At 38.7% G+C, this 15,720-nt stretch overlaps 1 protein-coding gene across 2 annotated transcripts in view; it reads right to left on the minus strand.

The window, feature by feature from the left end:
• Positions 1 to 15,720, minus strand: part of ATP6V1H (ATPase H+ transporting V1 subunit H) — a 39,622-nt gene that overhangs the window by 20,636 nt on the left and 3,266 nt on the right. For both annotated transcript variants that reach the window (XM_084306957.1, XM_084306958.1), the window contains exons 3-8: positions 11,690 to 11,792; positions 11,157 to 11,246; positions 7,792 to 7,905; positions 5,789 to 5,893; positions 4,873 to 4,917; positions 2,055 to 2,152 (exon numbers count right to left, since the gene is read on the minus strand). In XM_084306957.1, coding sequence (XP_084163083.1) covers positions 2,055 to 2,152; positions 4,873 to 4,917; positions 5,789 to 5,893; positions 7,792 to 7,905; positions 11,157 to 11,246; positions 11,690 to 11,792 — 555 coding nt within the window. The remainder of the gene's footprint in view (positions 1 to 2,054; positions 2,153 to 4,872; positions 4,918 to 5,788; positions 5,894 to 7,791; positions 7,906 to 11,156; positions 11,247 to 11,689; positions 11,793 to 15,720) is intronic.

A 15,720-nucleotide genomic window follows, 5' to 3' on the forward strand; every position in this document is an offset into this window, starting at 1 on the left:
GCTTGTTCAGAAAGCCATCTTTAAAAAATATGCTTATTTCCTCCTCAGCCATACAGCCATAAAGAAGCTTTTTCAATTTGAACTACGGTGGTAGTGTATCCACCTTCAAGTTTACTGAGATTCTTTTTCCAGTGCGAAGTTTCGAGCATTATATGTCATTCCAGGAGAAACAGAGCTGCTTTTTCAGTTGAGAAAGAAGACTAAAAAGGCAGAACAAAATCTACAAGGATTGAATTTGTTCCTGTAATTGTATTTCTCCATCTAACATCTGAATTGAGCTGAAGTAATCACTAGTTAGCATGTGAGTTTTCAGAAAAAAAGGTTATAGGTGTAACAGGACAAACATACAGAGTATAACCAGAGAAGAAATGGTATCAGGAGACCTCTGAGGAAAAGAATTACACAGAAGCTTTGTTCAGCTCAACTTTTGAAAATTTAAAAAGCAATTTACAAGTGCATTCCAAATAAACACTAACCCAATTAAAAATTACTTTCAAAACTTCTCAACAGTGAAACAAGGTTGAAATGTAGACTTACTGTAACACTTCAATAGTTTATTGTATCAGCTTCCTTAGTGAAAAATTTTGTTTCAGTAGCATCATCTTGACACATATTTTGACCTTTCATTTTAAAATTAGAATAGTTCAGTTGAAAGGGACCTACAAAAATCATCTAGTGCATCTGCCTGACCTCTTCAGACATAACCAAAAGTTAAAGCATATCATTAAGGGCAGTAACCAAATGCCTCTTGAACACTGACAAGCACAGGGCATCAACCTCCTCACCAGGAAGCCTGTTCCAGTGTTTGACCACCCTCATGATAAAGCCATTTTTTCCTAACATCCAGTCTGACCCTCCCCTGGCACAGCTCTGTGCCATTCCCAATCATCCTGTCTTCAGTTCCCAGGGAGCAGAGGCCAGCACCTCCCTCTGCTTCCCCTCCTCAGGAAGCTGCAGGGAGCAGTGGGGTGACCTCTAGTCCTCCTTTTCTCTGGACAGGACAATCCAAGCATCCCCAGCCTCTCCACACAGGACGTGCCCTTTACCATCCTTTTTACCAGCTTTGTTGCCCACCTCTGGATGCTTCAAGTACCTGAACATCCCTTTATATTCTGGAGCCCAGAACTGCACAGAATATTCAAGGCGAGGCCATATCAACACTAAACTAAAGTGGGAGAACCACTTTTTTGGACCAGATTGCTATTCTTAATGCATCCCAAAATAAGGTTTGTCTTCTCAGCTGCCAAAGCATGCTGCTGGCTCACATTGAGCCTGCTGTTGACCAGCACCCCAGGTCCCTCTCCACAGGGCCACTCCCCAGTCACATTTCCCATCCTGCAGCTGTGTCAGGCATCACAAGTGCAGAACCCAGCTTTTAACCCTTGCCAAATTTCATACCACCAATGACTGCCCAAAATAATTTTACTGAACACTTTGACTTTTCTCCAGCTCAGAGAACAGTGCCATTTTTTCTTAAAATGAAAACTGTATAGCCACTGTCCCCAACAGACATACATGATAGAAAAGTTATTTACAACTTTTAAAGATGAGCGATAACATCCTAGGCTCATGCAAAGATACTTGTGCAGTGAATTTGAACTAAGATCTATTTGAAGCCATATGTAAAATAAATTAAAAGACAGGATCTTAGCTCTAGAACCTATTTCTTAGTTTCACTAACATACTGAAATTAAATAATTCCAAACTGAAAGACAATGATAATTAGCAGGAATTTATTTCTTCAGTTTTTGTTGTAACAAGTAAAAAAACAATCAAAGCATCTTCAGCTGAAGGCAGACAGCAGGTCTATTACCCTTCAGATATTTATGTCTACTCCATGAAGAGTAAAGCAGCATTAAGGCCTCACATTGGTACCCACATCTGCAGTTTATTTGTCTGGCTGTATGAATTTTTTAAAACAAATACGTTTTGTACTCCAACAAAGAAGCTGTCTTTTGTAAGAGAATTCTATTCCGAAAGAAGTCATTGGGGAAAATGCTATTGTAAGGTCAAGTATATCCAAATAAAGTTAAAAAAAAAAAAAAAAAGCTCACCAGTTTACCCCATCTGCTTCTACCCACGCAAAGCGATATTCGTTGACCCTTAGCATCAGCTGCAGGCATCCAGCAACGCACTGCACATACTGGGAGCTCTGGGTGGAAAGAAGAACACATCACTTCTTACAAGAAGAGTTAGGTGGCAAAGGCTAAAGCTCAGTTTTCCAAGCTAGGCTCTACTGGCATATTTCAGTACACTTTTCTTCAGCAACACTTGTGAGTTAAGAACAGCTCACCCATATAATGCTTTCCAAGCCCCTATTTAAATTTTAAAAAAGGACAAGAAAAGGAAAGGCGGGAAGCAAAATACAAACAGAAGCATTTTGAATAGGAAAGAAGTGTTATGCAAGCAATGCCATTTTACCATGCCAGCAGTAGATTATGGATAGCTCATTTGAACGTGCCTTCTTTTAGCACATATGAAGGCTACCTTCTGTTTGATTATAGTGCCAGAGCCATTTGATCAACTGAATCAATTACTACTCTCTAGAGCATAGCAGAAAATAAATCAGCCAACTTTTACAGAGCCTGCTTAAGTCTGCTGGAGGCCTTTGTAGTCAGAGGAACTGAGCTCAGTTTCTTCCCATTTCTGTTCTTGACTCAGAGCAGCAGCGAAGCCATTACAGCTTTATGTTTTCCTATGCATGTGCCACAGAGGACCACGCTCACCATAACGAGATGTGTATTTACACAAAAAAGATAACATTAGGAAGATGAGTACACAAAACCATCCTCAAACTTTAGCCCTGCATTTTAATTTTTTCTGTATTCATTGAAGTCTTAGCACATAACACCGTGCCAAGAAAAGAAAAATGAGTAAAACTTTCACATCAGAAAAATGCTGAGATGCATCGCTGAATTCCATTTTCATCCAGATTCCTTTATGAACTGTCACAGACTTAATCATTAAACAGCTTTCTAACTCTAAATGTACGTATTTTTCATGTAGTAACAAGATCAGCTGAAATTCAAAAATGCTTTTTTGGTCATTAAAAAGAAAGATCAAGGTATTACAGAAGTGGCATTTTATTCTCCCTTCGTGCTCAGATTCTGGTATTATCTTCGCTAACACTCAGACACCCTGCAGATAAAATATTTTTTCCTATAAGCCTTTTTCTTTATTAAGTGTCTTAAAAGTCTCACGGTAGATCAGTCACATAACTCAAGGTCAAACCTTTCAAACATTTACTGGAAGAAATAAATCAGGCCAGCCCATAGGAAAATAAGATAAAAGAAACCGAGCAATATCTGATGAAGGTCACAGAATGAATTCATCCTTATTTTTAAGACCTTTTTGTTAAAAGTGAGTCCAAACACCTAGATCCAAATCAAATAACATTTATTTCACTGGATAGCTATTTGCTCTCACATTTTCATGCAAATTATATAGTATAAACACAAACACTTCTGCCCCAAGTAATGTATTAACATCTGCATCACCAACCTGTGTACTACTGAACTTCTTAAGGCATTCTCTTACAACCCTATTACAATTGAAATTTCTGAAGTCCCAGACATCATTTCCAATCTAAAATTTTACACTTGCATCACCAGTTTACTCTGATATAAATTAGTTAGGACCTGCTTGGAAATGCAACCCAAGCAAGATCTGAAATCAGAAACAAAATCAACAGCAAACTTGCCCAACTTAATTATCCTGGAACGTATTTGTACCATCAGTTCTGCTGCTCTGGGACCCTGCAGTGGTACATCCATTCAGTGCTAAAGCACAATGAACACATTTCTAACCAAACTGGAACTGCTAAACAGCTCTGCAGCAAGTGGTATGGCGTGCAATAGAACTATTTACTGTCATATGGCCATATGACAGAGCCTAACACAACCTAACAGTATGGGACATTGAACTACACACAAACTACTGAAATACTTCAACTACCACTCTCAGGTTGTAATTTCCCCCCTACCTACGGCCATACATAGCAGTCTTTCATCTTTACTATTTTAAATCCCGGTCAGGTGGTAATTTAAGAGGCTTTTCTCTACAGGAAGCTAATGCTTTAAAGCTATGACTGCTTTTAGAAAGGAAACAAATTCCAGGCTCATATTTAAGTCTTCTGAAAGACTACAAACACTTTCAGGTTACAAGAGGAACAAAACCCACACTGAATCCCGCTCCACATTCAAAAGGCAAAGTAAACTGCCTCGCTGTGCCACAACAAAGATGAAAATCAAGTGTTATCATCACTTGCATTTGCTATACTGCCTAAATTCATCTTGGAGCCTAGTACCCATTATAGCCACAAGAAATTTAATGTAAATGAACACTGATGAGAAAAGAACAATCCACTTTCCCCTGAATTCAGGCTATTCAAATATAAACAGTTTATAGCTTCAAAAGCACTCTTGCAATTTCATGCTACAGAAGTTTCCGGGGCAATGTTTGCTTTAACAGTTGATGTGCTGTAAGTTCTGCACATTACAAGACCCAGAAACTTCATACCTTGTCTCATATTAGTCAGACAGTTTGGTGCTAAACAGCATCGTTCAAATATTAGATGAATTTGCCCACCATTCCTTCAAGTTTTATCAATAAGGATACCAGATACATCTACAGTTTTCACAACCCAATCCAACTTTGGAAATACATACTTCCACTGCCAGCATTTTCTGTGAAACCGGTGATTTTAAAAATACTTTTGTTTCTTGGCGCCATCACCTGGCACTCTGTTGTTGTACAGTTCCATTTGAAGCATTTTCTTTATTATGGATATCAGAACACCTCTGCACCTTAATCCAAGGAGTGGTTATCACCTGCCTTAAACAGCAGATTGAAAAGCTCAAAAGAAACACTCACATCACTTGTGGAGACTGCTCCTGCTTCCACAGAACCACGTAACTTCTAGGGAAAAAAAAAGTGTAAAATCAGAGCTGTCCTTCACACATACAGAAAGGCTGTTCCCAACACCGCTTCAATTTTCCCATCCCTCTAGTCATAAGATGTTAAGAATTTATTAGATATTTTTTCTGGTTAATATATTATGATAATATATTGTATTTCTTTCACACACACCATCATGTCTAGAGGAATATGCTTATCGTGGCATGCCACAATTTCATTTTTTTTCCTTTTTAGCTTAAGCATAGATTTAAGACTTTTATCCACCATTATCTTTGGATTCAAAAGCTCTTTTGAATCTTTCTGTAAGAAATTCTAAGATTCTTTCAGAGAAAAACAGAATTCTTAATAAAACTACAATTAGGAAACCTATGCAAAAATACACTGTTACTAAACATACTGAATTATGTTTCTCTGTTCTCTGTAATCTACTTCTGTTTTGGCACTACCTTAGAGAATGATGAATCACTAGGTTTTGATAAGGACTGAGGTGAAGAAACAGGTAAACCTCAAAACAGGAGGCAAAGGAGGAAGATTCATATCTGAAGGACATGCCAGCAGGAAGCAGGAGGTAATGCCATACAAGTTCTGTCCAAATAAATCAGGATTTATTTAGTTTCAAGTGGCAACTACAAAAAGACTTATAGTAAACTGGAAAAAAGTTTCCACATTCAATTCCTGTTGCCATGGGATTTTTCCTTCCTAGAAACAAGCTAGGAGAAGCAAAACAATTCAGTGAGACAGAAAACCCTCATGGTTCCTTACTGCCCAGTAGACAACGTACAGTAACCAACAGAAAAATCAAGTCTTATTTTTTAATTCAAACTTTTAAATGTAGAGTCACTGTAAAGCTTAAACAGAAGTAGCTTTTTACCTGTGAACTTAGCTGAGTTTTAATCCAGTTGAAATAGTAATTCAAGTCACTGCCCTCCATAAGTTCTCTCCCCCAAGCAGCCAGTTTGGCAATAATTCTTGCAGCCTGAAAGAGAATGGAATTAACAGATATTCAAATCCAACAGTTCAGTCTCCAGTGTTAGAGAACAGTCCTACCAGCTCCAGAAATTAAGTTTAAGTAAAGGATGGCCCCTTACATGGAAAACAGGTTTCTATCTCTGTGCCTAGCAACTTCACCTTTCTTTTGCTTCTACTTCCTAGTAACTGGTGCAATTTCACAAGGTTATCAGATAGCCATAGCTGCTGAAGTTCACAAAAGGTCCAAAGAACTCAGAATGGGCCTATCAGTGGGCTATGCCTGCAGGATTCTACTACAGTCAGAAATCCACCAGCAGTAAGACACTTAATGATCTAAGACATAAATGAGCAAGCTTACTTTAAGCAAATGTCAACACAAATTTAATAGTTGGCAACCATGTATTTTGTACTTAAGTTCAAGCAAGTCATTTTCAAGATGGAAGAAGGTTCCAACCTACAGAAAGAAAAACAGAAAACCAGAAGGAAAGGTGGAACTTAAGAATGAAGTTGAGACATAAAAATGGTGCCAGACTAAGAGTTTTCATTAGGTCTACAGCATAAGACTACACACAACGAATCAGAGGAGTGCATTTCTATGCCAGCCTTCTCAAATTATTTTTAAAGTAACTACGTGCTACAGCCTGCAGCATATAAGCAGAAATATCTGAGCTAACTAATACATAAAGAAACAGTCTAAAAAAATTACTGAAGCAGGTGTTAGTTTACCTGCATACAGCTCCATGATGCAGTGGGAAGTCTATTGCAGGGCCCTTGCCACTGTACTGCAATGGACCTAATTTTCTTCATAGCAGCCCACATGGTGCCATGTTTTAGGCTGGTGACCAAAACAGCTGCTAACACACCAGTGTTTTAGATATTGCCAAACGGTGCTTGCACAACACCAAGGCTGCCTCTGTTTCTCACTTGGCGTTCGCAGCAAGTAGGCTGGACAGAGGTGCAAGAGACACAGCAAGGACATCTGACCTGAACTCAAACAGCTATGTTCTGAGTTAAGTGTTCAAGGCCAGGCTGGATGGGGCTTTCAGCAACCTGGGCTAGTGGAAGGTGTCCCTGCCTGTGACAGGGGTTGGAACTGGGTGATCTTTAAGGTCCCTTCCAACCCAAACCATTTTGTCATTCTATATAACATCACACTCAGTAAGAAAGCTGGTAGGGAAGCTTCCAAAGCAGCTCAGTGACTGGCTGAACATCAGTCTGCTGGTGGTGAGGGATTGCTTTTCCATCATTTGTTGTTCTGTTTTTTGGGGCCTTTTTGCCCCATTTCTGTTTGTTGCCACCCCACCACCACCACCCCCAAGCCTCCTTCACTTACTAAACTGCCTACTCTCAAATCATGAGTTTTCTCACTTTCACCATTCCAATGCCCTCGCATCCCACTGTGGGGAACGGGACAAGCAACTGGGCGGGGCCTTTTTTCCAGCCATCCAGGGTAAACCCACTACAACAACAGCTGCTGTTTCCTCCCTAGTATGCTTACAAACCATTTTAAGAAGACTTCAAGCAGTGTTATAAAAATTTGACAGAGTAACGTTCAGCAAGATTTGTCACAGGATTAGAACTGAAATTCTAATGTTCATATAGGAAGAGGAGCATGGACTGGTAGCTGTTACAGAATTTACTTCTCTAGTTACACCTTACTGTGCCTAATTCTAAAATCCTTTCTTTTCTGAATCCTTAAAATCTACTCTAGTCTCCCCGAAAACCCAAACATCAGCAAACAATACAGCTTTTCCTTCTAAAGAGTGGTTAAGTCCAGCTTATATTAAGAATGACTCCAACTAGAAAACTTTGAAGTCCAGGCAGTAGATTAAGTTTCAAACTCCAAAAGGAAAATAAAGCCAGCATTCTTCCTCATCTTCAGAGGTGGATTCATTTGAAGCTTACCATATGCACAGTGAAAAGATCTTGTCGATTCAACATCGGCAGGAAGTAGGACCATGCAGTGTTTTTACCGCGTTTTGCATAATCGAAGAAGATACAAACACGCTGATGATTTTCCTGTAAAAATAAGGAGAGGGCAGAAGATCATAGACTTGTAAGAGCATTCAACAAGAGACAGGTACTTCTGCTCATCATTATATGTTAATACACTTTATCAGAGCGTATCCAGGATTGTAACAGTGCCTGGAAATTTTTCAGTTCGACAGTTACTTGCAGATGCAGTCCTTTTCAGCACACTAATATTGAAGTTGGAGATTTGAGGAAAGTGGAATTAAGCTTTGAAACCCTAATCGTATCTCAGTGTTCCAACGCCTGTTACAGTAAAAATTGATATATCCTTCTGATCAACCACAACGAGAGACTAGTTAAGTGATGCCATTTGTCATTATGCTTGAATAAAATCCAGGAAGTCTTTCACATACTGTCACTTCCACACTCCTCCCCTTTGTTGAGTCTGGCTGTGTATTCTATGAACAAAACCATAAGCACAAGCTAGCCCTGCCTCTCTACTTCCCTCAAGGGGAAGCAAGCTCTTCCAAAGCTGCAGCTAGTTCACCTTGGGCAGCCTGAGCACCAAGAGGACAGAACCACCACAAGTCTGTTCTGCAGAGCTGCTACACTGAGCCCCAGGATATCACAAGTGCCTGAACTCGAGTGCTATGCACAGCTGCTTCTAGCATTTAATGTAATAACCAGTGCGCAAAGCAGCTTTAACCTTAAAGCAGAGCAGAAAAGAAGCCACACAAACCTGAAGAAGAAAGAGCAGCTCTAAGTGCCTGAAATATATTCTTAGAGAAAGTAAAGTACATGAAGTCGTGTTTTTCCTCAGCACTTCCACATATTCTCTAGCCTGGTGGATAGTAAGCTTTTATTATAAAGAGATGTCTTCCCTTTGAAGTCAAGCTACTTCAAACAAATACACAGTTTCTATCAAGGAAGACAAAACTGTTCAAGACACTGTAATTAGGAAACTTGAACAATAAGAGTATCTCAGCCTCCACTATTGCACGAATTTTTCAAACTCCACTAACCGAAGAGCTTTCCACCACTCATACAGCACACGATTAACAATATGTGGATGAAAAAAATCAGCTGGGCAAGTCCACTTATTGGAGTACCTTCCATTAAACACAAAATCTGAACACATCCAAGATCCAAATACTGGCATTTCACCACGTATCAGAGTTGCAGCCAACCCTTTCTTTACAGTTTCAAAGTTATTGCACCAACTGGGCTGCAAATTTCTGCCCTGCCTACTTCCTGGGGAGGATCAGATGTCACTAACTATCTGATCCTCATAACTCTTCCAGAGATTCACCATTCAAGCATTTAATACTCTGAGACATATCAAAAAGCTCAAAAACTCAATTTCTGTTGTTCAAACTATGGAATGAAAAAAAAAAAAAAAGACTTAAGATCTCAGGAACACCATGTCTTCACAGAGAGCCTCAGCTCTGTGATAACTAGTTTAAGGAAAAATGATAGCTTGATCAAATAAAGTCACTGTTAGCATCTATACTTGTGCTACACAAAGCCTAGCTAAAACGAGCAAAAATAAGGTCAATGAATACAGTTTGCAGCATAGCTACAAAGAAGACGGGTCTGGAAGCAGGAAAGCTGAAATAACTTCAACATGCTGTCAATCAGAAAATCAGTCTGGTGTTTGCTGTTAAGGTGAGGCACAATGACAGGAGAAAGGACTGGAGAACAGCTGATGGCCCTGAAATACGTAGTGCTGCACCTTTCTAGACAGCTGACTAGATCAATAAAGAGGAAATCCTAAGCATCCAGATCAACAGTTGATTAATTATCCTTTTTCAGAAATGCCAGATGTTAAATGAAGCTCACTTGGGTGGTACTGCTCCCTCCACTAACTACTCTGCAGGTTCTTAAAGATTTCACAATTAACAGACTGTGAAGTGCGATGGGGTCACTAATTCAGAGAAATTGTTCCAAGCATTTAGCACATGATTAGAGAAATTAATGCTTTCTTGGGGATCCAGTAGGCAAACACTCTCCATAAACAGAATGGTGATGTTCTCAGAAGGCAATTTTCACATCAGCCTCCAAAAGAAATCTTCCTTAGAATGACAACCAAACCCCTAAATAGAACTGCTGGAACGATCCTAGACAGCCAGCTGGGCTTCTAGCACACTCAAAGCACAGTTGACATGATTTTTACAACCTCACAAAAAAAGTATTGAAAGAAAACAGACACAGATTGTCATTATCACAGAGAAAAGCTGGATGTTATTAATTATTTTAGCTTCTAGAAGTTTCAGCTATCAAAGATAGCTTTCAATTATTGTTCCTTCATCTCATGAACATACAGCAGGCATCCTTGTTCAAAACAATTTCACTGAGAGAATCAGTGGCACCATGAACAACTTGTTGCTTAAAATCTTGGATGTACTGAATTAAGCCCACTAAGGCAAAAAAAGGAGACATCATTTCCACTATTGTGGATTCTTCCATGCTCGACAGTTGCAGAGCCCTGCACTAAATTCAGCCACAGAATTAGTGGCCAATAAATATCCTGCTCTCCAACAAGAACCTTGCACCTTGGAAGTGCGCAACAGAAGGTCCATAAGGTATCATTGTCAGCATTTTTACCATCTGAACAAGATCAAAACAAAGTAGAAGCCCTGTTTCAGCTTTGTCTAGCAGAAGCATGAAGGGCTAGGCAGCTCTGGGGGGATGTGATGCAGATACCTGCACACAAAACCTCTTTGCCAGCAGCAAGATATCTCTGAATAATGAAGTGTCACAGAGCATTACAAAAGCCAGCACAGCCTTTCAGAAACTGAAGCAGAATTTCTGAAATGAAAAAGACATCCCAGTTCAAACAAAAGCAAATATACATAGAGAAACTTGCACTGACACCTCTTTTCTGCTCTATCACCAGAAAGCCTGAACAACTTTAAATCATTTAACTTTAAGTAGTTCACACTGCTGTAACGTGGTAAGGCCCTGAATACAGAAACATCAGTGCATGACCATAAAGTCAAGAAAGCATCTGCATCTAGTTGAACATGACAGAATCAAGTAAATGGTTATTTCCAGCTACTTTCTGTAACCAGCTAGAACTAATGCAGTTGTTTGTGTGGGCCAGAGAGAACGTCTACCTATGGGGTAAAGCACAGCACAAGAGAGGGTATCACCTATTGCATGCTGTAGCTACAGGGGATGTACTAACATCAAGGCCCATAAGCACAAGACCCACTAACATTCACTAGACTTGAACTTGACCAAGTAAACATACCAACATTCCTTTAAAGACTTGAAAATAAGAGAGGTTATTGACCTACTTGCAGCATATCATCAACCATAGTCAGAATGTACTGAACCGTCTGCTCCTTCGAGATGTGAGTCATCAAGTTTATAAATGTTTTAGCACACTAGAAAATAAAAGACATTAAAATTAATATTAACAATTGTGTTCATTCCTTTTGATAATACAAAACAGAACCTCATTAATTCGCAGTTAAGCCTTACACATTAAGCATCCCAACATTTTATTCAATTGCAGTAGGAGATGAATACATTTGGCATTATACGACAAAGAAAAGTTTTCTGTCATTGATTATTACCCTTTACAAATTGTTTTATGGCTTTCAAACAAGATAAATACTCCCCAGCAAAAGTCAGCAAGCTGCTTTCTTGAAAGACTGATTAGGAAAATCTCCATCCTATATTTAGCAAAAAGTAATTTTTTATACAAGCTTTATACTTCTTCCACAACATCTTAACTGTATCATCAATATTAAAATAAAGTTGGTATGAAAATTTCCTTCCATTCTCCCTCCCTGAAAAGGTATCATTAAAAAGAAAGGAAAATTACTTGGTTGCCTTCAGTTTGCAACAGCTCTTGTTTCTCTTCTGGATTTCTTTTCTGTTCAAATCTTTGAATAAATTCACAGTCTTCACCTGAAATCATCTGCCCTCTGAAAAGCAAAGTGTGAAACCATTAGCAACACACAATAAATTATTAAAAACCTTACTTTCTTCAACCTGGTATCTCAGCACAATCATTTTCACCAATCCTATATCCCACAGCAGAACATAAAGAGCTCCTTTCTGCAGATAGTCTCACGTGAAGAATTTAAAACTAATAACAGAACAATCACTCTGAATCCTTCCCTGTGCAGTGCTTCTGTTCAACCGCATTCTCTAAATCATTCTTAAGTTTCCAGAGGCTGAACATGATGGTCAGTGGGAAGTAGTTGAAAGAACTGAAATACATACAGCTATCACTTTATGCCATAATTATGAGTAATAGTCTAATCCAAACTGAAATAAGTGGTGAAAAATAACATTGTTATTTTAAGTTTCCCATAAGCATTGAAGAGAATTTTCAGAAGTACGTAGAGGTTGATTCCCAATACATTTTTAGCTTTCATAAATTAACATTTCAGCTTTTCCTGATAATTTAAAAGCTGATATGCCCACGAGCCCATCCATATACATAGCAAGAGGACTTGAGACAGTAAACTGCTGCAGGACAATTACAAGCTAACAGATCTCCATTTGGTCTTTTCCTTAACTAAAACAAATAGCAATATTCAAAGGGTTACTGCCACCAGAAAGGTTTATTTTTGTTACAGTGCAAAACTTACCATCACACCACACAATGAACAAATCAAAGTAGTGTAAGTCAGGTAGTCTTAGGATAAGAAAACTAATTTTAAAACAGGTAGTCCTGAAAATCCAAGACTAATAGGTGACCAGCTTTACTAGTTAATATCAGGAATGCTGCAGGAAAGAAGAAAATCGTGCACATCATCAAAATCAAATCACAGAGGATGAAAATATTAGACATTGCCCTGTTTAAGTGTTTCCAAGATTCATCTCCTCTTAATATTTCCACTGAGTCAACTGCCTCCTCCACTTTTCAAAGCTATGTAGCATGATTCTTTTAACCCATCTTTTCCATGTCCTGGGTCAGTTTCTGGATGTTCTGTGAATAAAGGTTCCATTAAAATCCTTGTAAACCCAAGTTTACAAGTGCAAGTTTTCTGTAATTGTCTCACCCAAACTCATGAACTACAGAAACATAAGATGTACAACATGTTCTCATTTCTATTCTTCCTTAAACAGTTATATCTCAGGATAGCCTCATTAGAGGCATCTTTTTTCACACTTACTTTTCAAGCAAAAACATAAGCAATCCGTACATTGTGCACCATTCTTGTATTCTAGCTGTTTGGTTTTTTTTAAGAAATATCTTCATATGTGCTGAGAAAAGGCAATTAAGACTGACTACACAGAAGATTCATGCAGCCTGTGGTAGTCTTTGACAGTAGTTTCTACTAAAATTGAATTATAGAGAAAAAATAATTAGCCAAGAGTGACCACGCTGCCACCGCATGTCTTTTAGATTAAGTAGTCTTCTTTCTCACCTATTAAAAACAGGGTTTGAGTAGTTGATGAAAAAAGAGGACAATTCATTTGCTAACAATATTGGCCACAATGATGCATGACTAGCAGCCACTCTTTTTTCAGTCAATGCTGACCAAGTCATGAACACCTGGATGACAGCAATTTAACAAGTGTTTATGAGAATACTGCCACTTCGGAAGCACTTCAAAGATGACTTAAGGTGAACCCTTAATTTTCAGCTTTAATGGTAGAAAAAAGCCTCAACCCGAGAAGTGCAATGCTTGTTTACAGGCAGGCTATTAGAAAACATGCTGATTTTCAAGGAAAAGTGGGATTTCCCAACCCCTTTAAGCAAACCAAAAGCTTCCCTCTATCCCTATTCTTAACAACCATTCGATTTCATTGCTTTTATTTTCCAGGACATGTCTACACAGTCTTTTGTCAATATGTAACATTCTGACTGAGCTTCAGCTGTCTGGATATAATCAGGTTCGGACTAAGAGTTCTGTAACCCTGTTATCAAAGCTCTGTGTTTGAAACAAAGTCCTGCCTTTGAGGGCACTAGCTACAGGACTGTAAACCGATTTTTAAAAGCATGAATGTGAGATCACCACTTTTTAAACCTCTTGGTCTCTCACAATGATTCAGAAACTTGTGATTTATTTTTGTTATTATACATTTTCTCCAACTGCTGTTCCTCCTTTTCTTTGTCTGAATGACTTAATGAAAATTATGGACTTCCCTCCCCTTAAAAAAAAAAAAAAAAAACACTAAGTACCATCTGCTACAAGTGTGAAGCTCGCATTTAGGGCTACCTACCACGATGTCAAGGCATGATTTCTTTTAAGCAATTATCTATAGTACTTTATAAAAAAAAGTTAAAACCTACAAGTTAGGAAACTTCTCTAAGACAAGATTTGCTTTTGAAGTCTGAGGTAACACTTGAACTGCTTTAGAAAGTTCCCACCCCCAGGAAACTAAAACAGGTATTTTAAAATCAGAATTCGCAACCATTTGTGAATTTCTTGAAGACACATGGGAAGCCAAATACAAGTCAGCCACCAGACACCTCTATTATTATTATTTACCTGACTAAACAGGGAGTACTGTCAAATGCTGTATACCTAGAAAACCTGCAGTGCAGTAAGACGTAATCTCTGAAACGAGTTCACTTCTCCAAAAAATCACTTACTACCTTTAGGAAACAAAAGGAGGTTTCCTTCCTTTGGGATAAGGTACCCTACAAAGGCATTCTGACACCTTGAGGCAAATGCTGACAGCAACCCCACAGAACAAAACAGCAGCATATCATATTTTCCACTGACAGCAAGCACCAACATCTCTAAATTACTAGGAGTTTCAAGATCCAAAGGCAGGAAAGGCTGTACAGAATTAATGGCCTCAACGACATTTAGTTTCCAAAAGACAACAAGATCCCCTACAGTTTTAAGGTTTGCTAGTTTTTTCTCCCCCAGAAACATCTGTTCTGTGTTGAATTCTAGCTGTAAGTTTCACTATCAAAGAAACAAAGTTTCCACAGCCTAATTTTGGAATGGTGAACACTGGAAAACGCAGGTGACACGTCCAGTTGTCGTACCTAAATATTTCACTTTTTTATGCCAATAACACACATAGAAAATATCAAAGTCATCAGCTGAGTTAGTTTGACGTTTAGTTTACAGTTACAACCTTCAGAGATGAAATAAACAGTATGCCAGTTAATCTTTAGCTTGAGTTAACTCTACAGAAGTCAGGCTGCTGCAGCCTGGCCAACTGCTCGTAAGCTATTTTATTTTTCCACTGAGGAACAGAGAGAGCAGAAAGGAACTTCAGAAGTCCTTCCTCTGTGACCCAGACCCCTACAGTGCTGTGAATGGTGCAGTCTTTAAACCATCTTTACACAACTGTCACAGCCAGATTAAAAAAAATAAATTAAAATCAAGATTTCTTGGGAAGTTTCTTTTTTAAAACTCTAAGTACAGAAATGCTACCTAATCCTTAAGGAACACAAATTATGTCACGCCTGAGTTGGTGTGTTAATTTAAGAAAACCAGACAAAATTCCTTCCTCTAATGTAAAGATATCTGAAGACTTCAGTAAGTCTCCATCAGTGGTGAAGGCTTTACGTGGAAGTTCACCTCACAAACTGCACAGACTGCCAGAACAGCAGCTCAGAAGAGAACAAAGAAGTGTCCTTCAAAATCATCAGTACACCAGCTTCCTTCTACTCTATAGGACAGAACAAACCACCCTGACCTGCCCCGAACAGGTCACCAGAAGCCAGCAGTTTCCAGTCAGTAATACAGCATGCCTCGTTCTAGAAATGCCAGTCAACATAGCTGCACTAGCTGACTTTTCAACAAATCCTTTAAAGCACTAGCCTCAAGGACATTATCATGACCAAATTTGGCTGTTGTAGAAAGGACACATTCAAAAAACAGAAATAATCTTTTCCTCTTTAGAAATCCCAGACGTTCTGCTAATATTTTCCAG

This window comes from Netta rufina (assembly GCF_964035555.1).
Source record: "Netta rufina genome assembly, chromosome: 2".
Classification (NCBI taxonomy): domain Eukaryota; kingdom Metazoa; phylum Chordata; class Aves; order Anseriformes; family Anatidae; genus Netta; species Netta rufina.